At 35.1% G+C, this 27,491-nt stretch overlaps 2 protein-coding genes across 5 annotated transcripts; one reads left to right on the forward strand and one right to left on the reverse strand.

Annotated features, from left to right (window-relative positions):
• Rmp64 (ribonuclease MRP subunit p64) lies at positions 1 to 14,718 on the forward strand. Of its 3 annotated transcripts, none has more exons than XM_076867169.2 (9): positions 1 to 112; positions 2,252 to 2,406; positions 5,544 to 5,623; positions 5,970 to 6,101; positions 6,524 to 6,601; positions 8,133 to 8,488; positions 8,797 to 8,858; positions 10,868 to 11,124; positions 13,411 to 14,718. In XM_076867169.2, exons 1-9 carry the CDS (start codon positions 7 to 9, stop codon positions 13,868 to 13,870), a joined length of 1,686 nt encoding a protein of 561 aa, XP_076723284.2. In that variant the 5' UTR covers positions 1 to 6; the 3' UTR covers positions 13,871 to 14,718. The 3 variants fall into 3 exon arrangements, with proteins under 3 accessions (XP_076723284.2, XP_076966440.1, XP_076966441.1); XM_077110325.1 differs by lacking the exon at positions 1 to 112 and adding an exon at positions 224 to 1,335; XM_077110326.1 differs by lacking the exons at positions 1 to 112; positions 2,252 to 2,406; positions 5,544 to 5,623 and having other exon boundaries at positions 6,048 to 6,101; positions 6,544 to 6,601.
• On the reverse strand, positions 14,199 to 27,016 carry Gtpbp8 (GTP binding protein 8). 2 transcript variants are annotated; one of them, XM_076867168.2, is made up of 6 exons: positions 26,681 to 27,016; positions 24,703 to 24,801; positions 23,161 to 23,291; positions 21,972 to 22,071; positions 19,981 to 20,094; positions 14,199 to 15,020 (listed from the first exon to the last, which is right to left on the reverse strand). In XM_076867168.2, exons 1-6 carry the CDS (start codon positions 27,014 to 27,016, stop codon positions 14,985 to 14,987), a joined length of 816 nt encoding a protein of 271 aa, XP_076723283.2. In that variant the 3' UTR covers positions 14,199 to 14,984. The 2 variants fall into 2 exon arrangements, with proteins under 2 accessions (XP_076723283.2, XP_076723282.2); XM_076867167.2 differs by lacking the exon at positions 14,199 to 15,020 and adding an exon at positions 16,622 to 17,118 and having other exon boundaries at positions 19,976 to 20,094.
• Positions 27,017 to 27,491: the final 475 nt, after the last annotated feature.

Genomic DNA, 27,491 nt, shown 5'->3' on the forward strand with positions numbered 1-27,491 from the left:
TCCAAGATGGCTGCTGCCAGGCCGCCGGTCCCGGAGCCGTGGAACCGCGTGAGGATCCCTAAGGCGGGGAGCCAGAGCACCGTGACCGTGCGGGACCCTGGCGCCTCCTTGAGTGAGTGAGGGGCTTGCGAGGAGCGCCGACGTTTCCAGAGGAGCCTTCGGGCCGGCCGGCCGGCGCCCGTGGAGTGGGGCGGGACTTCCTGAGTCCGGGGAACGCTGGGAAGGGGCGCTGAGCTTCGCAGGGTGTTCCTCTGCACGGGGCAGTGTGCGGAGGGCGTCTGTCGCCCCCGGTTCTGGCTGTCGTAGTGAACCCACGTGCTAACGCAGGGCCTGGCTGGAGGGGGTCAAGGGCCAAAGTGCAGCTCCGCGCCCAGAGGACACAGCAGGCGCCGGAATAAAGTGCCGCCTGGGAACGGGCAGAGTTGTCTCAGGCCGCCCGGAGCTTGCTCTTGGACAGTTAAGCCACTCCGGCCCGAGGAGCTGGGGAGTCACCCAAGCACTCTGGACTTAACGCACAATCTTGCTGGACCTCTGGCTCCTTATCTGTAAAACAAAAATTTGCCTCCCTTACCCCTAACTAACATGATGGATCTCCTGATGCAAATTAGGAGGGTGCTGTGTGAACTCAAGTGTTAGTAACGTGATATATTGCTGGTTTGGGCAGTAGGATGTAGTAGGTAGGAGCCTAGGAGAGTTATTAAACCTTTTTGTGCCTAAGCTCATTTTCTAATGAGAGTAGAAATGTTACCTTCCTCTTCAAGTCTGTCTTGGGGAAAGCGAGGCTCTACTATATGGCGATAGACAAATGCTAGCATTTGTTAAAATTACATTAATAGAAAAATTTAATGACGTTTATTAATGTTAAATACAGCCTATCAAATAAATCATCACCCCCGCCCCATTCCCTCCCATCCGTCCTCTCAGTTTACCGATTAATCTTCCTTCCTCTAGAACTTTTTAAACAGAATTCCTGTTAGGCACGGGACATTGACAAATTCGCTCCTCATCCCCAAGGCAGCCCTTTTTGTCTTCAAATATTTGGGACAGTAAGATAATTCTGCATGTTGTATACAAACCTGCCTTTGTGTTACCTCCACCTAGAGTGCCTGCCTTCCCTTAGAGCCATAGAACAGTTGACTTCCTTTTCTTGACACCTTTGCAGATTAGGAAACTTCTGGGCACTGGTGTTCAGTCAGATATTCAACTAATATAACTTCTAGTGGACATGGTGGTTTTCTCTTTTTAAATATGATCTTCTGTTCACATAAGAGATTGGTTCCAGAAACCTCTTGAGTTCCAAAAATCTGCAGATGCTCAAGTCCTTTATATAAAATGGTACAGTATTTGCATATAACCTACACACATTCTTCTCTATACTTTAAATAATTTCTAGATTACTTATAATACCTAAATATAATGTAAATATCATGTAAATAGCTTTTATACTGCATTATTTAGGAAATAGTGACAAGAAAAAAGTCTATACATATTCAGTACAGATGGATTATCCCCCAACCTCAAATATTTTCAATCTGAGGTTGATTTAATCCATAGATTTCACCCATGGATATAAAGGACTGACTACATATTCTTGTTTTTTATGGTACCAGGGATTAAATTCAGGAATGCTTAACCACTGAGCCACATCCCCAGCCCTTTTTTATTTTTTATTTTGAGACAGAGTCTTGCTGAGTTGTTTAAGGCATCAATAATTTGCTAAGACTGACTTTGAACTTGTGATCCTCCTGCCTCAGCCTCCTGAGTCTCTGGGATTACAGGTGTGAGTCACCATGCTCTGCTTTTGTCTTTCTTAAAAGTGATATCTGAATACAGTTTCTTTGACTTTAAAGGCTATGAATCTATCTGTTCTGTTTTGCTTACATGCATAGCAAAATGGGAGATTTAGAGAAGTACGTATGCCCAGCTTCAAAGTATTTAAAGTGTACAGCAAATGAGTGACTGTATTCAGATGAAAAAAAAAATCACTTAAATCATGGTAAAATGCAATGTAAAGATATATGTATTCTTGTTGAACAGATGTTCTCTTAATGATTTCTTGGGGTTTATACCATTGATCACCATTTTCTAACTTCTCACTTATTTAGAATCCTTCGTTGTTTGTGCAGTTGAGGTTGACTGTATTAATTTCATTTTTGATTGCTCTAAAGCAAATAAGGAAAGGTATTTCTTCCAGTGTATTTTTCATATAGTATCCTTAATGTAGAAGTCTTATTAAATGTCTCTGCTTTAGACCTTTGCATTGCAGCTGTAATTAAAGAATGCCATCTTGTCACACGGTTGCTGAGGAGCCAAACCTTAGATGCAGAAGCAGATGTGTTATGTGCAGTCCTTTACAGCAATCACAACAGAATGGGCCGCCATAAACCTCATCTGGCCCTCAAACAGGTGAGGAGGAAGCCCTATGTTCAATGCCCAGATTGTTACTTGAAGAATCACACTGTCACTATTTTATTATAATAAAATAGTGAATTAAATTACTTGTGATTTATAGGTCTGTAGCCCAGAGTTAAATGTGAGTCTTTCTGAAACCATTTCAAAAAAGTATTTTTTTTCTTTGTTTGAAAGTAAGTATGTTTACATTAATTCTTTCCCAGATTTTTCTAATTAGGAAGTTAAAAAAATTTTTTTTCGTTTTGTGCAATCTATGTAATAGTGCCTTTGCTTACCTCAAAGATAAAGTGATCAAGGCAAAAGTGTCAAACATTAACAAACAATTATCTGAGCATATTTAAATCCTAAAAAGAACAATGTTTTGGTTTATTGTGGGGCACATAATCTAATCAATAGAAAATGAGTATATGGCAAGTTTTGGTATAAAGTGGTTTCCTGTAATTATTAGGAGCTTAAGACAAAATTGTGTCCTGCAGCTTGGACTAAAACATAGAGTAGAGCCTCTTAAGCTACGTTCATTATGTGTTCATTCATTTATTCACTTTATTTGTGTAACAGACACCTTACAAATATTGTTTACAAATTTATTTGTGCCAGGCACTGTGCTTGGTGCTAGGTGTATAGGAGTGAAAAAGACAAACATTGTCTCTAATCTTATAGACTCAACTTTCTTGTTAAATTTTTCCTCCCATTATTTAAGGCAAAAGAATGAAAAACTCTTCATTAAAGAAAGATCAGGGATCATGGTCTTTTCTTAAAGATTCCCTAGGATAACTTTTACCTGAGTGGAAGTAATCCCAAAGCAAAATTATTAACTCTTAGATTTAACATATTTCTCCTTCTGGCTTCTAGGTGGTATATAATCATCCAGTCATAAAAATTTCGTGTTTTATTGTCTCAGTTTCTTCTTTTTGTGTAGCTCTCCCAATCAATTTATAAGTTGGAACTTTCTCTGCATCTCCTCTTCAGTTCTGGCTGCCATTTTCTTGTTTAGACCTTTCAGCATGTAGTTCTTATTATCTTAACTGATGTTTTCTTTAGTCTGGCTTACATTTTGGTGTATTCAATTTAACAAAACTAGGTTATTAGTAACCATCCTAAAACAACTTTGATTGTTAGTAATTCTCCATTGTGTCCCGAATAAAGACAAAACTCCTTCTTTGGCTCCTGTTATTCTCTAGTGATCTAGCCTCATTAGCCTTTGTTAGCTCAGGCTTCTCTCTGGCCTTCATGTATCCTGTGTTCTGGCCAACTTGAACTTTTTCTTTTTTAAATCAGTACTGGAAATTGAACCACTGTGCCACTGAGCTATACTCCAAGTCTTTTCAATCATTAAAAAAAAAAAAAAAAAAAAAAAAAAAAAATTGAGAGAGGGTCCTGCTGAGTTGCTGAGACTGGCATCAAACTTGCAATCCTCATGTCTCAGCTTCCTGAGTCACTAGGATTACAGGAGTGCACCACCATGTCTGGACAGCCCGAATTCTTAATGTGTTTACTATGTTTGTTCCCTCTTTTGAAAGGCTGTCTCATCTTCTAAGTCCCCTGGCAGTGATAATTTTTTTCTTTCTAAGATGTAACTTGAGTATATGTTATGGCAATCCCATTTTGAGTTGCATTTTTATTATTAGTAGAAAAGTTGAGTTATTTTTTGATTATTTAATATCTGGGCTTCCTTTTCATTTCTCTTATAGCATTTAATGCAATCTGTGTTGAGGTACAGTTATTTGTGTATATGTTCCTTATATCCTTTAGCAAGAACTTGTCTCATACTGTCTCTCGCTACTGCAGCTGTTACTGTCATTGCTAATGTTGCCTTATATCTCCTTAACATTTCACAGTTTACAGAGAACTTTCACATACATTGAGATTTAATATTTTCTCTTCAAAAGCCAGATACTGGGATTTGCCTCTTAACACTCCCTCAAATGGAGCACAAAAAATATTTTTGATTCCTCTTTTGTGTGACAATTCTTTGAGTGTAGTAAGACTTATTATGTTCTTCTATGTCCTGTCTCTTTTTTGCTCAAGTTCTCAATTTTTTTTTTTTCGTCCTGTCCCTTGAATCATAGTTTATTTAGTTTACCAAGCACCTTACCTTCTTGGTTTGTTGTTACCTCTCTCAAAGAGTGTTCAGATTTAAAAACTGAAAAAGATAGGAGCTGATCCTGAGAATTTAAGGATTGTTACTTTTATTATTCTGAAAATTGCTGTTAAGATAGAATCCTCAACTTTCATTCAACTTCGTAGTATACATGTAACTCCAGCAAGATACTACTGTTGCCAGTACCAGTACACATCCAAATCTATATAGTCTTTAAATTATTGATACAGTCCCATGCATACGCTTTGTGTGGAATTTCCTGATAACTACAGAATTCTTGTGCCATTCTGTATAATGAGTAGCTCTTGCCATTTTAAAAAAATAAATAAAAAATGGTATTTAGTGCTTACTTCTAAGAACTGGATTATACTGGTGATCGGAATGGACAAAATACATGTGGCACTTAGAGAACATTTTGGAGAGAAAGGCAATGAATCAGTCAATCAGTTAATAATGATATGTCAGTGTTGGTAAGTGCTGTGAAGAAAAGGGGGGAATTGCAATTTTAAATAAAGTACATCAATTTTTATTTTAGCATTTAAATATTTTATATATCTTATTTTTACCACTAGAAATTGGAAAATGCCTCACTATATCTCCTAGCATGCTTCGTTGAGATAACATTTGTTCAGTGACTCAGTCACCTTTCTCATATTTGTGGTACTTTACAGACTGTTGAAATTTAGTGGTTAATAATTTAACATCTTGTTTTAATGGCTTCAATATTAAAAGCATGTTGCTTCATCAAAATGATAATCAAATACTCATTTTGGCTCCTTTTATCATGTTCTGGCATTTAGTAATTTCTTAATCATTATCTTATTTGAGGAGTTTGTTGAGTAGGATAAATTCCATATTTGTAACCAGAAGCAATTGTTTTGGGTTTTGGATTTCTTTACCCTTAAACAAAATGTATTCTGTAGTATTTAGCTTGTTTTCACACTTTGAAAGTATGGTTTCTTGCTTTCCTGGTCATATCAAGTGAACCCTGACTGCATTATACTGACTTGACCTGCTCTTTCTTTTTCAGGTTGAACAATGTTTAAAACGTTTGAAAAACATGAATTTGGGGGACTCAATTGAAGATGTATCTGAGCTGCTTTCTTCCACGTAGGTGGTCCATTGCTTTGTGTTGTGGTGGGCTGGAAACTTGATGTCCTGTCGTGTTTCCCCTTTAGATTTTCTCTGCTTGGTGGTGGGGTATAACCAGTTATACCTCAGCTATACAATTTTGTTTTAATAAGGGGCACCTGGTGTTTGTGGTTATCTCCTTCTGTTGGTCTGTGGGAAAGAGTGGAGTGACTTTGAAAGCTGGATCACAATAGGCTATATTGAAACATCAGTTGGTTATTATTGAGTATACTTTTTGAGCTTAAAATAAGTCTTCTCTTAAAAACTGCTATAGAAATGCTTTTTGTTTAAAAATGAAATAATGCACTTTTCTGTTTTTGTCAAGTGAAAGTCAGCCTGCATCTGCCAAAACGTGTGTCATCCCCAGCCAACCAGTGGTGGAATTGGTGTTGATGAAGGTTTTGGGAGCCTGCAAATTGTTACTCCGCTTGTTGGACTGCTGTTGCAAGGCATTTCTGTATCCTTTAATCTATTAAGATAACTTCCTGTGAGTGGGCATTGTCTGGATATATTTAACAGTATTTCTGTTTGAAAGCAAGGGCCCAATAAATGTTATAACCTGTGAGAATTTAAAAAATTTTGTTTCTTGGCCTTCTTTTCCTCGTAATTGGTAGATATGGCCATTGCCAGACATTCTTTCTCTAGTACATATTATCTTTAAAGCACTGACAGAAAATTCTTAAGCTTAGAAGTTAAATTTAAGAACTTCTAAGTTGTGGTGATTACTGTATTTTTACATTTTTGTGACATTAAGGGGAACATGCTTTAAGTCTTCAAGAAGGTTCTTTTTACTTTCAATCTATTTCTTCTTTCATAATTGAAACTTGCAAAGCACAGATTACTTTTGTTTTGTTTTCCCACCTTAAATTGATTCTCCAGCTTAACTGTGAAACATCTAGGATTGCAAGAGTTTATTATTTTAAATCTTGTGATGGTTGGGCTAGTGAGCAGATTCTGGTACGTATATGGCCTTTAACATCCTTTATCTTTTATTTCTTTTTCATTTCTCTACCTCAATCTAGGTTTCTTATTAGTAGTTTTTATATAGTTTCATTTCATATTGTTTTTTCATGGGATGCTGAAGGTGCAGGAGTCCCTTTCTTCACCTGATCAGTTTACTTTTGGTAGATTGGGAAGCTAAGTGCTGATGATTATGTCAAAGGAGTAGGCTTTGAATCTGAAGCCAAAAAATTCAGCCTAACATTAAACAACTGAACAAATGAATTCCTAGGATTTAGGATTTGGAATAAAAAAAATTGGTGGCAGAGACTGCATTGCAATGGGCCTTTTTTTTGGTACTGGAAATTTGACCGAGGGGCGCCTTACCACTGAGCTACATCCCTAGTCCTTTTTTTGGGGTGGGGTGGGGTGGGGAGGGAAAGGGTCTTACTAAGGTGCTTAGGGTCTCACTTAGTTGCTAAGGCTGCTTTGGATATGTGATCTCCTGTCTCAGCTTCCTGAACTGCCAGGATTAAAGTAGGTGCCATAACTGGTGGGGCTATTTAAAATAATGATATTCTTATACTGGCTATACCATGATTCTTTTTGCCACTTAGTTTCTAAGTTTTTTAAAAAATATTTTTAGCTGTAAATGGACACTATATCTTTATTTTTATTTATTTATTTTTATGTGGTGCTGAGGATTGAACCCAGTGACTCACCGGTGCGAGGCAAGAACTCTACCACTGAGCTAAAACCCCAGCCCCTAGTTTCTAATTTTTAATGAAAGTGAAAAATACAATTTGACATTCCTTATGTGCTATAGATTTTCCTTCCTCCTGAAACAGCACTGTTTTTAGAGGCCTATTTAGTTGATGTAAAGAAAACTTGGCAATACTTATAAACTAAAGAGACATTCTCTTGAATTTCTCAACATATATATTGTGAAAATGATTTAATGGATAGTTAGAATTGGTTCATTAGCTCTAATTTTTTAATGTAAAACTGAAAAATGTAGAAAATTCTTTCTGCATTCAGTGACTGAAAACCTTGCTTTGTTGTCTTAACTTGGATCTATCATTACTATTTCTAATCACTTTGCTTTTTATTCTGCTTTTTCTTAATCAGAGGGAATACCATTTGAATTACTGTCATTTATCTTAAAATGTTTAATGATTGTTATTCTTTTCTGTAATGAAAAGAGATTTAACTTTTGCTGTTTACAAGCATATATGCATATATAAAAAAATAAAAATGAAGTATTTGAAATTTGCTTAAAATCTTACCATTAAGATAAAACCATCTATTACATTTTTATGTGTGTTCTTTGACATAGCTCTCTACTCTTTGTTTTTGAGTATTGTTTTATATTTGAATTTGTCTGTTGTGCTGGATTAAACCAACTACTTGCAACTTGCATAGTGGTGTTGTTTTTAAATCTATACTGATAGAGCTTGATAACCATTTGTTTTCAGTTTTGAATCTTATAGTTTATTATGTAATCTACATTGTAATTACTAGCTAATCTATGAGCTCCTGTTCTTTCTAGGGTTCTCTATAAAGGTGTTTTAAGAAGGTTGATTTCTTTATATGAGCCATTGTTTGGATTACTTCAAGAGATCACTAGGATTCAACCCATGCCTTACTTTAAAGGTTTTACCTTTCCTTCTGATATTGCTGAATTTCTAGGACAGCCCTATCTTGAAGTCTTTAAGAAAAAAATGCCTACAGCTTTTGCAGCTAAAGGAGTAGCTAAGCTACTAAATAAACTCTTTTTAACAAAAGAACAATCGTCAAGGTCCAGCGAAGACACTTTACTTAGAATTTCCAAAAAAGCTAAACAAATGAAGACCAATACACAGAATAATGTGGATCTTGGACAGCCAGTAAAGAATGTCTTCAAAGGTAATTTGCTTTGATACAGTACATATTCTAATTAAATAAAACTTTTAAAAGCATGATGTAGTCGTACATTGTATAGAAAGAAATTCTCACTGCTGAATGTTAACCCACCCTGATTAGAGAGGTATAGTTACACCTATGTTTTCCAAGGCTGAGCACTTAAAAGTTCTTTGTTAGAAATAGTTTTTTGCTTGCTTTATTCCCTTTATTTCTTTTGTAGTAACTTGGCAAGAAATGTGCACTTAAGAATTTGTTGGAGATTTGAAAATACCATTTCTAAGTTTTTCTATCTGATTTTTCTACCTCCACAGAAAAGTCTACAGGATTTGATGTGAGGTCTTTCTGCAAACAGCTGAAACACAAAGCCACTGAGGTTTGTCTGACTTAATTTAATACAGCTTTTGATTTCTGCTAATTTGTAGAGGATGTTACTCACCAAGAACAGGGAATAAATCCTAGTCCTCTGTTTATGCCCAGCATTAAGGTTGGTGCCTTATTAGTTGTGTGTATTTTTGAATGAATAGAAGCAGGGAATTTTTTTTAATGCTTCCAGTTAATTCAGTTAATAGAATGCTTTCGGAAATGTTTTAGTAGGAGTTTCTTTAGAATTTTAAAGTGACCATAAGAACTATTATAAGTATGGACTACACTGCAGTTTAAGAGTATGGGCTTTGCAATCAGATGTTTTGAATCCTAGCCTTGGTTTATACTAGCTGTGTGACCTGTCAGTTCCCTGGTCTCTTCATACCTCTATTTTGTAATAATAGTATGAACCTCACAGTGTGTGGATAGTTTTAATACATACAAAGCATTCAGTGGGGTCTGGAGTGTGGTAAGCATTTAATTGGTGTTAGGCATTACTAGCAATTGTCATCATTTTCATCTTCCTCCTCATTTGTTATGAGGTTATTTTCTTCTTATTGAGTTCAAACTTGAATATGATTCCTCTCTTTAGTTAGTGCCTGTAAATTCTGTTTGTTATGGACTTAACAACAGTTAAGTATGTCAGTGTCAACCCTCTTTCGCCATAATAACTACTTGATTTTTATTATCCTTTATCTTTGTAAAATGTCTTTCTTCTAGCTTCATTTGTCAATTTTCTTCTTCCATTCTATTTAATAACTATTAATCATTTCTAATAAGTCACAGTTTTTACAAAGACTTCAGTTTGTCAGAGAGATAAAAATAATAGCTAATATTTTCTGTGCCTGACTTTAAATGTTTTATGTGCATTAACTCATGCAATCTTCTGAAAAGTCCTGTGAAGCAGATGATTTTATTACTGATTTCATGTTTCAGATGAGGAAATTGAGGCATAGAAAGACTATGAAATTGCCAGGCCACATACTGAATGAGTGGAAGAGCTGGATGCAGGCAGTATATTTTCTTTACTACTATTCTAGCCCCAAAATATTTTTTTCAATTCTGTCTTGGAGAGCTATGGTACCTTGTAATCCTTGAAACTTTTGCAGCTTGTCCAGCTACTTGTAGATGAGCTGGTTTTGAAACTGGTTGGTTGATGTCCCTTTCAAGAGTAATCACTACCATATTTTTAGAAGTTAACACTAATGTGCCATTTGCTTTTAAGGGTAAACTTGTTTTATTGATCACCAAGCAAAATGTTGATGGGTCTCTACTTTTATATTTTGCATTTCTTTTTTAAGATGAGTGTGAGAAATTTAGAAAGAAGGTAAGCTTTGAAAGGAGAATAGAAGCAGACTTAGTAGGTGGCATGTTTTCATAGGAAATAGTAAAAGTTAGTAAAATCCAAACTTGACTTGATATATAGAAAGAAGGGATTGAAAAAATAAAGGTGCCTTGTTAGAAAATGGTTTAACGGAAATGGAAATGTTGCTCACTTAAGCATTTTTAACATGTTCACTCTTTGTTAATTAAATGATTGGTAGGTCTGCTTTGTTGGATACTTTGCAGGCTCCATGTTCCCCCATCCTCAAGTATTTTGAGTAACATTTATGACTCATTATTGAAGGTTACTTAGCAGATAGACCAGCTTTGAGTTTAAAGGTTCTCAATCCAAACTGAAGTGTTTTTCCATTATAAGGCTTTGACTGGTATTTAACCATTTGGAGTTTCATTCTTGTGTGTATGTTCATGTATGCACTAGAAATATTTATATTGAGTTTCATGGGTCCATCTAATTCAACTGTCTTAATACAGAAGTGGGGAAAAAACAAATTGTGCTAGGAGTTGAGAATAAAAAAATTAAGATTTTTAGGACAAAAGGATAATACAGCAAAATTTTTCCTTCTTTTAAAAAGACTGATTATTTTAAACTTCTGATTGAGTCAGCTTTCCTTCTTGTCATGTATTTACAAATCATTAATGTATTTAATATATTTTCTTCATCTTTTCACATTTCAGGAGACCAGCTTTGAGTTTAAAGGTTCTCAATCCAAACGGAAGCCACCAAAACATTCTCAGAAAGTGATAGGAACTACTCCTGCCAGAAATTTTGTGCAACGATTCCGAGAGGCCAAGACTTTCAAACAACTCTCTGAAGCAATCCAAATGGCGATTACATGGTGCAGGAGCAAAAAACTCAAGGCTCAGGCTACCTTTCTGGGTAACAAACTTCTTAAAAGTAACAGGCTTAAACATGTGGAAGCTCAAGGTTATAGGTAAGGATATTATAAAAATTATATTTCTTTACTTTTTCTGTTGTTGCTCAGGGCAAAAGTATTTATATTCAAGTCTCTTTTCTTTAAAATAGGATGTCTAGCAGCTCTAACTGTGCTGAAAGTGAGATCTACTCAAATTGTAATTTCATTTCTTGCTTTTGTCATATGGGCATAGTTATGTTATTGGGAGAAAGAAAGCAAACTTAAGTTAATTGGATCTACTCACTGGTACTTTTTATCATTCCCATCTATTCATTCAGGAAGCATTAAGAATGTCTGGTGTGCAAAGCTTGAGGACACTGCTGCAGGATAAAGACTGGTCCTTAGGAAGCTCATGCTTTAGTGGGACAGGTGGCCTTTCTGCACACAGTGTAGTGAAATGAAGGTGTGAGTGCAGGAATGGGAACCTGCACCTCAAGGCCCCCCACACCAGGCTGCCAGCATCCAGGGTCAGGCTAGATGTTCAGAGGAGTTACTCCTCATGTATTGATATCTTTCTTTTCCTGTGATTTTTATACCCTTAGAACTGTTTATGATTTAGGCCAGTGTTGCCTGAAGCATTATTTGAAGTTATAGCTACTTCAGGGCTCTTATTTTTACTGAAAATAATAGATGCTGATGGTACCAATTCACACAGAGACAGGCATAAAGATCCTTATTCCCTTTCACAGAGGCAATTATCACTCTGACTAGTTTTTTATGTTCAAGAAATATTCTATCACACACCATAATTTCTTACTGATAGCTATAAACATGTAACTATCCTGGGCTTTATAATGTTTCTTATGGATGAACCACTGTTTAACTATCTGAAATTTAAGGTTTGTTTTAAAAATTATGAAAAAGATATTTCTACTTAAAAAAAAATGTGGTATATAATGGGGATTTTTGTAGCAAATTCTCACAACGATGCTTGGGAGAAGTTGTTGAATATTCCTAGGGATGAACTAGAAGGTTTTTAACATTGGGATCCCCTAGAGGTCTGTAGTCATCTTAAAAGGATCTATTCTAGGGTTGGAAACAGCTAGAGATGGTGAGAGGCCCTCTATTCAAGATTAGGTTGGATGAGGCAGAGATGATGATTAAAAGTTAATGAGAAAGGGGAGATAACCGGGGAATGAAATTGATCAAATTATGTTATGCAAGTATGAAAGTGTCATGATTCCACTATTATGTATAATTGCAAAGCATAATAAAAATCAATATGCAAAGAGGGAAAAAAAAAGATCTCATCAGCTTACTTGAAGGGGATAACTCTGAATGCCTGTGGAAGGAATGAAGGAAGGAGGGAGTTAATGAGAACAATCACAAAGTTGTTTATAGTCTGTACTTCCCTAAGTGTAGTCCTCTTTCACATTGTCCTATTTAGCTGTTTCATTTTTTTTGTAATACACTTTGTATTTAATTTCCACAATAAATCCATGAGGTAGGCAGCATTATTCTCATTTTATAGATGAGGAAATGGAAGATTTTTGCATAAGGTATAATTACTGGAGGCTTAGAACTCAATTCAGGTTCTCTAATTCCTGTTCCTTTCATTCTCTTTTCATTTCAATACAAGAGTTACACCTACACTTTCTCTGTTAAATGTCACCATTTAGAGTAAGACAATAGTTTTGAAACAGAGATCATGGATTACTTCAAATGTTTGTATTTGTTTTAAAAGTAACAAGGGAAGTGGGATAGGGAATGTAGACCTATGTTAATATTTTAAAATTTGGCCATTACAGTGAGGCAGTTCAGTAAGCATTGATGAACCTATGGTAGTGCACCTATTTAGAAACAAAAAATACCTTTTGTAATCAACTGTTTGAATTCAGAATTTTGAACACTTGAAGATGATGTGCTATAGACTGCATTTCAGTTAGCTCAAGGCTACCTAAAGTTTGTATGGCAGAGAACCTGATTCCTTTTTTCTTGTTCATTTCCTCTGTCAACATGAGTTGCTTATCCAAATGTGGATAACTGTGTACTGATGGATTTTTTTCACTTGTGATGTTTTGCATTTCCACTTCTGATACACTATGAGGGCAGAGTTCATCATTCTGTAAACCAGAGACACATCTGCCTATAGTCTGAATCAGAGGGAGGTTTTGCTCTGAAAATTTGGAACTCCAGTTTCCTTATTTCCTTCTTTTATGATTCTGAGATTATACATAGGGAGAGGACTTGTAAATAAATTGTGTCCTTTTCTGTAGGAAGTTGGTAGAAAGGAAACATGTTTAAAAAGTGCTTAAATTATTTTGTATCTCAAAAAGTTCAGACTTTTTTCTTTTTGTCCTTTAGTTTGCCAAAGAAACTAGAGTGCATAAAAACATCTATTAGCAACTGTCTTCTTCGTGGCTCAGGAATCAAAACTTCAAAGTATCATCTGAGACAAAGAAGATCACAGAATAAATTTTTTCTGAGACAAAGGAAACCACAGAGAAAGTTGCAGTCAATTCATCTGAAGGAAATACAGCAGTTCTCTTCAAAAAGTGCTACAGACACCAGTGCTAAGTGGAGACTCTCATGCCATACAGTTCAGAGAACTGATCCTGGTCCTAACAGTAAGCAGATCTTGAGGAGCAGACTTTCAAGTCCTGTCAAACAAACTAAGGAGAAACAGATTCACGAGAACCTCCTAGGAAGCAATGGAAATGAATGTGATTCATGGATAAAAATACAAAAAAACAAAGAGAGTATGCCAGAATCTGTTAAGGAGACAGATGACATTGATGAAATTTTTGCTTTAATGGGAGTTTAGATGTTCATATGTGAGACTTTTAAGTAGTTAACAATCTGAGTCAGTCTTCAGCTGTTTTAAGAGGAGCTCCTTCTATGTAACATCACATAGGAGTTCATTTTGGTTCAGTAAACATTTATAGTTGTTTTGTGCCATTTATCAACAAGTGTTTATTTGGTTTTGACTACATGACAGGTATTAAGATGAAAAGTCTGTCAGCCTGTCCTTGAGAAACAAATGTAACTCTTTGACTGGGGCTGATAGATCCCTGAAAATTTGAATAGTTTTATGATTTACCAGGGAATGAAAACCTGAATAATTAAGTTTGCAAAAACTCCTGTGCCTTAAGGTAAATGGGGAGTAAACTGGAGTGTAGCAAGGAAGTACCCTTGAGGGTCACTTAGTCCTTTAAGTCCACCTCTAAATACCAATGTTTATAGCTTCCATCCATTGTGCTATCTTGTTTATGTATTAGACTGAATTATCAAAAAGACTTAAAAGTTTTGTCAGTAATTTGTATTTATTACCAGAGACAGGGCACAACCATTATTTCTCTTCATTTGTTCACCTTATCCCACAGGAGGGTACATTAAAATACTTTTGGAGTTTTTCAAGAGATTTTCAGTTATTTGTTAATATTGTTTATGTGGTACCAATCAAGGATTTTTTTTCCCCCCCTCTAATAAACCTTTTCCATTAGGGATATAAGATGGCTTGTGGTTATGTGTGAAATGCAACAGGATAACAAAGAAGTAAAGGAAAGTATTAGGAGACACAAAATATGCCCTGGAGTAAAGGTATAATATATCATAATGCTGATGATATTATCTTGTATTTGTATGTGCTTGTACAATTGGCCTCAGAGGCTAAATCTTCTTGTATTTCCAAATAATGATGTGAAATTTGAGGTATTGCTCAAATGTACAGACTTGACTGGAGTTAAGTTAATATGCTTCTCAGGTAGCCTTAAGTTTTATGTTGTTTCAGAGACAGGAAAAGAATATAGTGCCCTCACATATTCTGCATCCTTCCTTTCCTCAGCCATCCTACCATTTTTTTCCTCTGTATTTCCTTTCCATTTTTTACCCACCTTTGTTCTTTCCATCTGTTTTCTTCATTTTCTCACTTATCTGTATCAGTGGTTCTTGAACTTTTCATTTTTTTGAGTCACCTGGTAAGTTATTTAAAAATAGAATCATAGCCTCTTCTCTTAGATTGATAAACACAGACCAGGGATGAGGCCAGAAGTCTGCATGTTTATTTTAATAAGGAGCTCAGGTGATTTTGATTCAAGTGACCCCAAATCCAGAGCCAATGATATAAATATTGGTTAGCTTCTCTCCTGAAGCACTGGTAAACATCCTGTTTTTAATTTGGAGTTCTTAAATTTCTAGACTAACTATTCCTTCTGGCCTTTTGACTAGTGGCAGTAAATTGCTACTTGGTGCCTTAAAACATGGACAGTGACATACACATACCACTCCATCTTCTGCCATGTGAAGCCTAAGGACTGCTAGCAAGAAAGCCATCACCAGATAAGAACCCTCAACCTTGTACCCCCAGGACCATAAACCAACATAAATCTCTTTTCTTGATAATTCTGAAGAAAAAATACCAAAAATTCCAGGACATTATCAAGGATGTTGTATTCATGACAATCTAGAAATGTGATCAATGTCTAAATGGCTCTTATCCTGTGTATTTCCTTTACATATTGGGAAATGAAGGTAAATTAGTAAGAGAAAAGCTGGTGTGGAATAGCTTTGTCACCGTAGGGCCTGCTTTATTTGGGGGAATTGTTAATATTCAAACACCTATTTACTATCCCAAGAAACTTCTTGGAAGATTTCACATCCTAATTTCTAATTTAGAAGATAAAATGAAAAGATCCCTACGTTTAAAAAATTTTTTTTTTTTTTTTAGTTATAGGTGGACACAATAGCTTCATTTTATTTTTATGTGGTGCTGAGGATTGAATCCAATGCCTCATGCATGCTAGGCGAGCACTCTACCACTGAGCCATAACTACCTACCCAGTCCTAAAATTAAGATTTAAGGTCAGTCTTCCTGCTGCTTTTACTTTGATGTGATTCCACTGAGCTAGTCAGTTTTCCTATGTCAGATGCTAGTCAGCATCTGAAGTGGCATTTTTGTTGAAAAATCATAAAATTTTATAGTTGAAAGAAACTTTGGTCATCATCCCTCATAAAAACCAGAGTGGTTCAGTGAGTTTAGGTTGAGTTATAAAGCCTGGGTTGGACTATCAGCTGAGCATTTTTTTCTACTTCATTAACGTTCCTTTGGGTTAATCATCTTCATCGCTTCCTTTTTCCTTTACAAATTAATCTCGCTTAAAGCTCATTTTTGTTTTTCATTAGAGAATATGTCAATTCCTTAATGACAATGTTTATGATAAATACCTATGACTTTTGCTATATTCCTTGGTTAGTTTGAATTTACAAATATGTAGCTATATATCACCTCATGTAATACTATTTTAATCTTAATATATTGTTTATGTCATTATAGTTACAAATGAATTTAAGAGAACTAAGTAATTTTCCCAAGGACCTAGATGTTAGAACTGGAACTTAAACTTGAATTCTTGTTTTTTTTTTTTATTCTAATCTTGGGTTTACCTAAAGGTGAATGATTCCAGGCTGAAATGATTGGTGTTCCAACATGGACTGACAAGTTTTACCAAGAATAATTCTTTTAATACTCAAGGACTTAGGAAAAAATTAATTATAAGCATACAGGAGTATCCTTCAACTTACCTATTAATGCTTAACAGAAAAGCAGCTACTTTTATTTAGTCCATTTAATATTAAAAAAAATATACATGATAGACATTTTCCTTAAAAGATAAGCTCAATAAATAACATGGCAAACCTTTCTCTACATAGTAGTAATAGGTTTTCATTTTATGAATTTTTAAAAATATGCTCTTGCTTGTCAGTTTGTTAAAATAGGAAAACCAACTAGCATTTGTTCTACTGAACAGATAATTATTTATAAATCTTTTGTCCCCCAGGCACCAATTCATTCTTATTTTGAGAAGATGCAAGTTTTAAAGCTTGCATCTCCTGAAGTGATCCTCCTGCAAGTTACAGATATACAATATTGAAATTTTTCTAGATGTTGAACTCTAGTGGCACACAGAATTTTGAAACTTCATCTTTGAAACTAATGGATACCATTAGTTAAGATTTCCTGTTATATCAGCTATAAAACATTTCAGCAGATGGATTCCAGAATAGGTCACAGCACTGTGAAAAGAAAAGAAAAATAATTTTTTTCTTTACCTCAGAGGTAGTAACAGATCTTAATTATCTCACTTAAAGTTATTTACAAACTTTTGTGATTCCATGTATGAAGCAAAATGTCTTTTAATTTGTTCTGCCTTTACTCTGTTCCCTCAGCTTCTTACAGGATTTATTATCTGATGATCCACAGTATCTGCTCCATTTCCCTCATAATTCTAAAAATTTTATTATACCTTTTATACTGTTTCCCAGAATTAGTTTTGATATTTTTAGTTTGTTGTTTTCATAACAAAAATTCCATCACCTTGATAATTCAGAACTTTCTTTAGGTTTTTTATCTTTTTAAAAAAATCACCCTCCATTATTGTGAGTTTTGTTTACCTATCTTTCTCTACCCAATCATTAAGCCATTCCTCCCAACCTTCCTGTCCATCCATCCATCTATCCATGGAGCTCAACCACATCAATTCTTAGGTTTTTTAAATACATTATGATTTTATATATAGGTAGAATATTTCCTACAGTATCACTAATTACTTTCATAATTAAGTAAGCATTAGTTTCTTTGGTCAAAGCTACTTCCTTGCGAAAAGCCCATAATGATTCTTATAATTGGAGTTACACGTACATAAACATTTAAAGAGAGACACAAGTTGGATGGTTCAAACAGTATGAAACCCTGAATTTATGTGTAACAAACATTTCTATCAGCTCATAATTTTCTCTGTCCTTAAAATCAGTTCTCACCCACTTGGAATTTTACACATAGACAACTACAGAAGCAATTTTATAGTGCCTACTTATATATTTCTTCCATACCATTTATGAAACAGATTGATCCCAGTATTCAATCTTAGGGAAGCCTTTCACCATTGACATTTTCTAGGCTGCTGGGTTAGAGTTCGTCCATAAAGATTAGCACTTGACCTTTGCCTGCAAGCTTGAAAACCAAACCTTGCCAGACTAAATGTCTACCACACAATTCACTGTTCTCCTACCACAAGCAAACGAAGAATACCTGATTTCTTTATAATAACCATTTGTGAATAGGCCAAACTCTTTTTCTGAAGGCCTCACCATAGGGTTGGTCATGCAAGTAAAAGCAAGAAGTCCATATACCTATTTTCTGCATGGGGTTTTGAAAGCTGTGAGTACATTCCTATAAATGGTCACTGTTACAGTGAATGCTTAAGCTCTTGAAGCTCAGTAGGCTGTCATGTCTCAGTTCTTAAATTGTGAGTGGTGTAAGACTTTAATCATTAATCACCTGTGTTGAGAATGGATGGTAGCAGCAGTGATTCCAAGGTCATGCTGGCAGAGAAAGTTGGCATATCTAAAGAAGAAAATGTCCCTAAAAAGTACCAGAAATCTGATAATCTGGGTCACAAGCCTGACTGCCACCCACTGTCGACTGGCATTATTAAACTTAACATTATTATGTGCCTCATCTGTATGGCAATCACATTCTAGCATCACATTTTTACCAGAGAGAGAAAAGACTCAGAAAATGAAATAAGCTGCTTTAAAAGCCATAACCAAGAAGTACAGGAACTATGCTATGTAAGATCAGAGTGGTCTGACCACTATTTAGCAAATAACTGCAATTCTCAATTTCTCTGATTTGCAACCTTGTCCATGAAATTGGCATGTTTACTATGAGGATCAATGAAGTATTTTGAATGCTTAATAGCCTCCCTTCAAAACCATCTGTTTTCAGACGTCCTAATTGTTCTTAATGTCATCACAATCTGGCATAGAGCCCACAGAAATATAGGACTATTCCTTGATCACTGCCTTGTTTTGAACATTGTAAGTCCACTGATGTAGCCTAAAAAAAGACCCAGATTTTCTTCCAGTCACATTATGTTGTAGTTCAAACTCAGTTTATGGTCAACCAAAACAATATTTTTCAACAGATGATTTTGTTTAGCCATGATGTGCTAATCTTACGTTTGAGTGATCTTTTTAGCTGAAGTCTCACTTCCTTCTTATTAAACAGTTAAAAGAAATAGCTGTTTTTATGACAATGCCCAGAGCTCTAAGAATTAAGATTTCTCTCCAATCTCTACGAATTTCCATTATGTATGTGGGACAGACAAATGAACTGGATAGATAACTGAATGTAAGTCAAAAGAGAACAGCATTTTGTAGGAATGAAGGAAGAAGGGTTCTGATACGCATATTCATAATTATAATTTAAATCAGATCCAGATTGGTAGGACCTAAAAAGGCTGCTTATGGACATCTAGGTTTTATCTGGTTTCATTATTTTCTTGTAGCAACTAGCATAGTGCCTTCCACAAACAAGTAAGAGAAAGGAAACACCAGGAGTAGTGCTCTATCTCTGCCACAGTATGTTACTTATTGTACCCAAGATACGCCATGAAAGTACAAACCCATGCTTTGTCATGAAACCACATCATAACATCTCAAAAATTACCAGCTCAGGAAATAACCTGAACCATTTTTTTCTTCCTATCTATTCTTTTTTAAGGAAAAATGTAAAAGAAAAAATGTAGTCCCTCTTAGCCTGACTGGGCTTTTTATCATAAACACAGTTGTTTCTCTTTGAAATTAAGAAAGAGACCTTTATTGTGGCTGTTTTTAAAAAGTCAAATTTTCATTTCTGCCATGGTCTAGATGTGAGCTAGGCTGAGGCAGAAATAAAATGAAATGCCTTCAAGGAAGATCCAATGAGAAAGAATAAAAGGAAAAAAATATATATAAGTATTAAAAGACTATACCAACAAATCATGGCTAAGTACATAGTCTTTCATATTTTAAGAGATACCTCAATTTAAGAAACACTTAATATTAAAGGTTTTTAATATATAAGTTATTAGAACAATTCAACTCTTACCTTACAGGAAACAGCTGAGGAAAACAACCTTGTGTTTGTGTGTTGACAAATTTCTGGATCTGAAGTACTTGTTTTAAAAGATGTCCTTTGGAAGATTTGTCAATTTTTGTTAATACCATCTATAGGAAAATAAAATTAGAAATAAAATATTTCTTAATATGCAGTTATACACATTTTAACTACAAATTTTTAGTTACAACTAAGTGACCCATGCATATTTCTGAATCTTTCTAGACCCATTTTCTCATCTACAAAATAAAAACAATAACCCAGAAAGAAGCTGCTCTGAAGATGAAATTTGTTAATATGTATAACATATAAAGTGCACACTATTTATCTATGATTTAACAGTGTTATTTGTTTTTTAGCATTTTTTTAGTTGTAGATGGACACAATATCTTTGTTTTATTTATTTATTTTTTTTTATGTGGTGCTGAGGACAGAATCCAGTGCCTCATGCATGTGAGGCAAGCTCTCAACCATTGAGCTACAACCCCAGCCCTTAACAGTGTTTTAATTACACAGAGCCACCATACCATGGACTTAAGATTAATAAGAAAGATCCTGGAGCCATGTTTGTAATTGCCATCAGCTGTTTCATATGATCACAATATGTCTTGTGATAAGATATATAAATGAATATTATTAGGTTGATTTATTAAAACTGCAAACTTAAGATCATTTTGAGTTATAAAATGGTCCAGCCTAATAATTTGAAATTGGGCTATTTGTAGATTTTATCTATTATAGTTACAACCCAGGTAAATGTTAGAATTTTACTTGTCCAAACACAGCTATATACTGGAGAAACATTAAAGCATGGATGCTTAAAAATCAATTAAGATGTAAAACACTTATCCATCAGGTTTTCTTGGAAGAATTTCTAAAAATTAAATTTCGTGATGAATCATTTATGCCTTTTACAAATAAAAATGCTAATGGCAAAAGGAGTGAGAAGCAGAAAAATGTATGGTTTCTAATGACCTGTGAATCAACTCAAATAGGGGTCTTTCCTCACAAAGGCAAATGTGCTGAAATACATACATGCATGGACATGTAAAAATATATATGAATATATGTGTGTGTGTATATATACATATATTCACATTTCCTCAGTTAAAGCTTAGTAAAATATGATTTTACAAACTGGTACCTATGATAAAAAATTATGAAAGCTATTACTTAATAAAATTAGTTTGACAATATTTAGGCATTTTTACTATGTAAGACTATCATCCTTTGATGCCTTATGAGTTATTCTGATTCACAGAATTTTCGCAAACCCCAAGATTTTCACAAACTAAAGAAAAGTGGCTAGTATATGATTTGATTTAAACTCGACTGTTATATTTTAGTGGTTTTCTAACACTTGGTGGAAAATAAACTAAGATCATTAAGTTCTTCACTTTTCTTTATAAAGGAACTTTAAGAATGCTATTTTATCTGGAAATATAAGGAAATAAAATCAATATGGATTCTAGCCTGCTAATCTGTATTTTATTCTAGGTGAGATGACAAAAACAGTGTTAGTAAGATATTCTCAGAAGAAATTCTGTTTCTTTAAGGGTACAAAAATCATACTGTGTGTGCTGGAGTCTGCTATATTCTTGGAATGATTTTTAAATTCCAAAATAAGTTCACAAAATTTTCAGTTTGTACTTCTATTACATTTGTTAAGTATTATCTGCCAAGCTGCTGTTAAAGAGCTAGTAACATGTTTTATTTCCATATTAAAAAAAAAAAGGAAAAGCAAAGCATTTAGGAACACTAAATGAACAGCTTAAAACATTTTTACTTTAATTATAATTTAAAAAACTTAAAACTGAGAAAAAGAAAAATGAAAAGTGCCACTCTACATAAAGTGCCAACATAAAGGCACTTTCCTTTGTATTTTGAGAGAGAAAGACCTATTCATTCATCTAAATGTTTGTACACATATACAGCCAAACAGAACTGATGTTTCTAAATGCAACCATGAGTCCAAAGAAAGACTTACCACATAAGGTAATGCAAATTCTTCACACATTTCTATGGCAATATTGTCTGTTTTTGTAATTCCAACAGCACTATCCACTAATAAAAATGTTCTCTTCAAACTATAAGAAAGAAAAGATTAATGGCAGTATGAGATATATTCATTCATCTCTCTTCCTATCCATCCTTACTATATTAAGAAATTTCCCTTTGAGTATTTTTGATCCAAAATTTAAAAATTTGTTTAGGCAAAAGGAATTCTAAATTAACAAGGAAGTTTATCCTATAGTCTAATAGGTCTCAAGGATGCTTACTTTTAATAACTTAATTTGCTAAATATTAATTTATTTCAATAAGCATGTATTGAACATAAGTCTGACTGGGATTTTTGTTCTGATGAGTAAGTCCCTTCTTTTAAGACCTTAAAGTTTTTGTTTTTTTTTTGGGGGGGGAGGTGGGGAGACACAAATCCAATTTTACTATACATTATAGAAATGTTTAACTTTTTAAATATTAAGACAAACAGATAAATCAAAACCAAATACATGATATATTGCATTTTCTTTTGTAAATATTTCACCTTACTTTCTATGTAAAGCTATAAAACCAAGATTGGTACCAAACTTTATTTTTTAAATTGGTGGGCCTAGAGATCAAAACCAGAGTCTCTAGCATGTTCAGCAAGCACTTTACCACTGAGATACACCCCCAGTCCTAGACAGATTTTTACATTTCAGAAATTTAATAGTTTTCTCTATATTGTGCAATTCCTAAAACAGAACTGTCATTTCACTACCAATAGAGACCTGAAAGTAAAGATAACATTTTCAGAGGATAAAGCTGAGATATTTTAAAAATAATCTGAATTTACTATAGTTTATTTAACTCTGGTAAATAACACATTAACCAATTATTTTCATTTTTTAGAAATTAAGAGTTTGGTTTTTTAAAAAATGAACAAACTGCTGAAGTACTCTAGAGTTTCAATTTAGGAAAACACTTGAAGTTAAGATTACAGACACCTACAGGCAGAACCAAACATACCTTTTTCCTAAATATTGTATCATAGAATATTATGAGAATAAAATGGACCTTCTAAATTAAGTCACTTCATAAAAGTGAAATGTTCATCATGTGCGGAATATTCCACTGATAAAAATGTATTTGGGGATTAAGTGTGTTAACTACTATAAGAAAATAAATTTCCTTACTTCCTTCGTTCTTTTAGATAGGCCTCTACCATGTCAACAAAATCTTCTGGTGCTCTATAGCCATAACCTGGCATGTCCACCACTGTAAAATACTTTCCAACTTTGAAAAAATTCATTTTCTTTGTATGACCCTGATAAATGAAAAAATAAAAGCTGACTTAAAATATGTCTTTTATGTATTTCATGTGTTGGAATGTTTTCTATTCAACTGTGTCAAACATTTATTAAAAGGATGATGATAGAGGAAAAGAAAACAGAAAGGAAGTGGCTGGATATAAGGTTGGCTTATACTACTTTCTCCTTCCAATTCATTGTCTTAAAATAGAATCCGTATTAAGAGCTTTAGATTCCATATAAGAAATATGGAAAAATACAGTCAAAATGTTGTTGAGTCTTGCCTATTTTACTCTCTGTTCTAAATTGTGTGACTGCCATAGTCATAACAGGTTTTTGTAACATCTAGATCCAAAACCTGATAAGTTTCTTACCCCTAAATTATTGCTCTCCTATAGCTGTTTTTCATGTTTTATTATGTGAGTTTTAGTGCTCTCATTAAATCATGTACTATAATTTTAAAACTAAAATTGATGCAAAGGAAATATGTGGTTTATTTATAATTTTGTGTCCATGGGACATGTATTAATCATGAAAAGAAAAGACAATTTAGTTAACTGTTTTGATCTTAGAAAAAATATTATCAAAGGTTATTTTTTTTTATAAATGGTGATTAAACTTCCAATAGGCTTATTTGTCTATCAGAAGACGATTTTAGAATTATGTGACTTGACAAGACCGAGATTGACAATGTCAAGAATAAATTTCATCCATTGTCCTCTTACATCCATACATCTCTACCTAGAAGTTATAGTTTACTGGTTTATATGGTAAGGCACGGTAGGAATGAGGATGGGAACGTTAAGAAAGGAATCTTTAGTGATAAATCCAGAGAATCAACTACTTCAAGAAGTCAGGAACAAAAGATTAGTGGAGCCTCATGGAAAAGCTTAATGAAAGGATCAGGGAGTAGTGAGCATTGGAGTCAGTGGTTTTGCCACGGACAAATGATATGGTAATGGGAAGTAAGGGTGATTTGAGAATATACATGTCATCTTAGATATCGGTAGAGTCTGCCTCCTTAAAGAATAGAAGGAACTGGAAAATGACAGAAGGGATAAGAAGCACATGGTTTGGTCTTGGGTAAACACAATATGCAATATGCGGGACAGGTAAATGTGTAAGAATGTGCATGCGTCAGAGAGTGAGAAAATTAGCAAGGTATAAAAGATTACTGGAAGAAAAAAGCAACAAAACATTGAAACTGTTTCCCCTCAAACCTATATGGAACTAGATGATCATTATTTAGAAGGAAATAATACAATTCTAATAAAAGACTTTGTTAACTCTTTGGAAAATAGGGAAAAAGGAAGCTTTTGAAAAACATCTTTTCTCAAGGCACTTACCAATTATTTATCATCCAATATTTATTACTTATCTTAGTCAATTTGTGAGATAGTCTACTGGTATTTAAAAATATCAACATACCGGTTTTTTGGAGACTCTAACTTCAACCTCCGGGGCCAATGAAAATAAAGCCTTTATTAGGGACGATTTTCCAACATTGCTTCTGCCTATAAAACATACCTTACACAAGAAAAAAGAAGATAATTGAGCACTAAGAGAACAAGTACTAGTTTATTTATTAAATGCCACATTCCCCACAGAACCAAATTGTTCAGTTTTGTCAAGGCACGTAAAAAATGGCTTCTATGTGGTCAAACCTCACATTCTAACACACAGCTAATATTTATGAATAATTTTAAAATGCTAAGTACTGTAAGCATTCAACATTATTTTCTTATTTATTTTTCATAACAACCCTATGAAATGGGTAATATTATCATCCCCATTTTAGAAATGAGAAAATATAACTGGCCCAAAATTAATCAGCGAGAGTGAAGGAGCTGGGATTTGAAATCCGGGCATTTAGATCCAGCACCTGTGCCTTAAATTACACTACTCAAGAATATCAGCATGTTTTTTTTGTTGTTGTTGTTATTGTTGTTGCTGTTGTTTTTTGGTGCTGCTGGGGATCGAATCCAGGGCCTTGTGTATGCAAGGCAAACACTCTACCAACTGAGTTATACCCGCAGCCCAAGAATATCTGCATGTTTTATTAAGCATTACATTTTTACAAAGCTTTCTGGAGTAACAAAAAAAAAATGTTATTTCAACAGAACTGGCTCAAAAATACAACTACATGCTCGGAAGCACATTTTCTCAAAACTACCACAGTATACTGTAACTTCATGGTATTTCAGAGTTTTGTTTTGTTTTTCCCCTTGATCTTTTTATTGCCAATTAAGATTTTCAGGCTGCGGCTGTAGCTCAGTGGCAGAGGCTTGTCTAGCATGTGTGAGGCACTGAGTTAGACATAAAAATAAACAACAACAACAACAAAAGGCATTCTGTTCATCTACAACTACAAAAAAAAAAATTTTTTTTTTTTAAAGATTTTCTCCTCTGTAATGTGGAAAGCAACAAAATATTCTTGAGAATCACCATCACTACACGTGGCTTTGCTTAAGAGTAGACACCTCCAATCAGTTCTAAATGAGGTCAGAACTGCTCCTTGGAAGACACTTTGGAAATCTTCAAGGGCATTTTTGGTTATCAGTATGACTGGGAGGCATTCAGTAGACAGGGGTCAGAGATGCCACATATTCTACAAAACTGTTAGTCCTTCAAAATGGATGATAAGAAAAAACAATAGTATACAAAAGTCCATTAATTATAGCAGTTCTACATAATTTAGAAGAAAAATTTCAGGGCAGTGTTCCATTTACATGGCAAAGGAGATCTGAGCCGCCTTTCAGCAAACTCAAAACAAAATACATTATTAAATTGTAGAACAAGGAGAAAATGCATACGCCGAAATTTCACTAATGAAAGTTTAAAAGTCTCTTGTTATTGCTATCTACAGATAATAATTATTCCTGCAGATGATGAGAAATTTAGATAGGGTGAAAATTACATATTGATAAGGATCATCTCATTTATGAATCTATATCATGTCTCCTTCCCTAACTTCAAATTTGTCTCAGCAAGTTTTTACGCTTCAATTAAAAAGGAAACAAAAAATAAAAGGACAGAATTTTCTTTTTGAACGCTTAGTTCATGTTTCAAAACCTCTTAAAGTCTTCAGTATCCATCATCATAATAATTAAAACTATATGTGTGTGTTTTCGACTTTATTTTTGGTGCTGGGGATTCAATTCAGAGGCCTCAAGTACACCAGGCAAGCACTCTACCACTGAGTCACAGCCCCAGCAAAACTATATATACGGTTATCTAAAACATGCGCCCACACAAAACCAGAAAACCTCTCTCCTGGGTGACGAGAAACCAGTGGTGGTAACCCCCCGCCCCGCAAGCCTCCTTCAAGACCTGCGGCAGGCGGTGCTCGGGTGGTCTGAGGTTTAATATTTTGGGGACCGTGAACCTGAGCAGCAGCAGCTCTCACCTCAGGTCGGGAGAGGTCCGGGGCGTGATCTAGCCGCACCGCGGAACTGATATACTCAATACGGTTCCGGGCGGAGGAAGCGAAAACACTCTCCGCTCTCGAGATATCCTCCAGGCTAGGGTCGAAGACCCTCAGGTGAAGGTCGGGCCTTGAGTCCGGAACAAGGTATTGCTCGAGTTCCTGCAGCGGGTACACTAGCTTGGTCAGCTGCTTCTTCGGCAGCCGTAGTACCTCAGCAAAAGTCTGGGCCGTGCTGTAAGCTCGGCCTTGGCGCCCCATTGACGCGGGCATCTTAAAGAGCTGCTCCATTCCAAGCCGTAGCCGGGGCGCAGCCATTTTTCTTTCCCAGAAGCCCCGCGGCGGAGTCCTTTTCCCAGGGTCTGGGCAGCGAGTGCGTGAAGGCCGCTGCCGCGGCGCCTGCTGGGAATTGTAGGCGCCGCTGGCCTTTCCCGCTCCTGCAAGCGGTGAACTGTTGATCAAGCCTGCTGGGTTCCTGAAATACCCTTGCTATAACGACTGTGCCGCGGAATAGTACCTTATTACAGGAGGGTGCTTAACGGTTTCCAGAGGTCAAAGACTTATCTTGCTATGTAGTCCTGATACGAAGGTCCTTGTCTCCATTGGTAATCCAATAAGGAGGACAATGGTTTTAGAAAAAGGAAAAGAGTTTAACTGATTTGCTAGCAAAGGAAAAACACGGAATTCCTGTCCCAGAGGCTGTGATTCTGTCAGGGGGAACACAGAGCTTTAAAAAAGAGGGGTGAGATCCAAATATTGTCAGTAGATATATTAATTAGTGCTCATCGGCGTT

This window comes from Callospermophilus lateralis, chromosome 10 (genome assembly GCF_048772815.1).
Source record: "Callospermophilus lateralis isolate mCalLat2 chromosome 10, mCalLat2.hap1, whole genome shotgun sequence".
NCBI lineage: Eukaryota > Metazoa > Chordata > Mammalia > Rodentia > Sciuridae > Callospermophilus > Callospermophilus lateralis.

What these genes read in the sequence shown, in the direction of transcription:
- Gtpbp8 (XM_076867167.2), bottom strand. Translation starts at nt 27,016, where the DNA reads ATGGCTGCGCCCCGGCTACGGCTTGGAATGGAGCAGCTCTTTAAGATG. An exon ending in CGGACCTCTCCCGACCTGAG is followed by an intron (nt 24,802 to 26,680) that starts GTGAGAGCTGCT and finishes TTCTTGTGTAAG; the next exon opens with GTATGTTTTATAGGCAGAAG. An exon ending in AATTTGCATTACCTTATGTG is followed by an intron (nt 20,095 to 21,971) that starts GTAAGTCTTTCT and finishes ATTTTCCTATAG; the next exon opens with ATGGTATTAACAAAAATTGA.
- Rmp64 (XM_076867169.2), top strand. Translation starts at nt 7, where the DNA reads ATGGCTGCTGCCAGGCCGCCGGTCCCGGAGCCGTGGAACCGCGTGAGG. An exon ending in TGCTGTTGCAAGGCATTTCT is followed by an intron (nt 6,102 to 6,523) that starts GTATCCTTTAAT and finishes TTGATTCTCCAG; the next exon opens with CTTAACTGTGAAACATCTAG. An exon ending in GGGCTAGTGAGCAGATTCTG is followed by an intron (nt 6,602 to 8,132) that starts GTACGTATATGG and finishes TGTTCTTTCTAG; the next exon opens with GGTTCTCTATAAAGGTGTTT.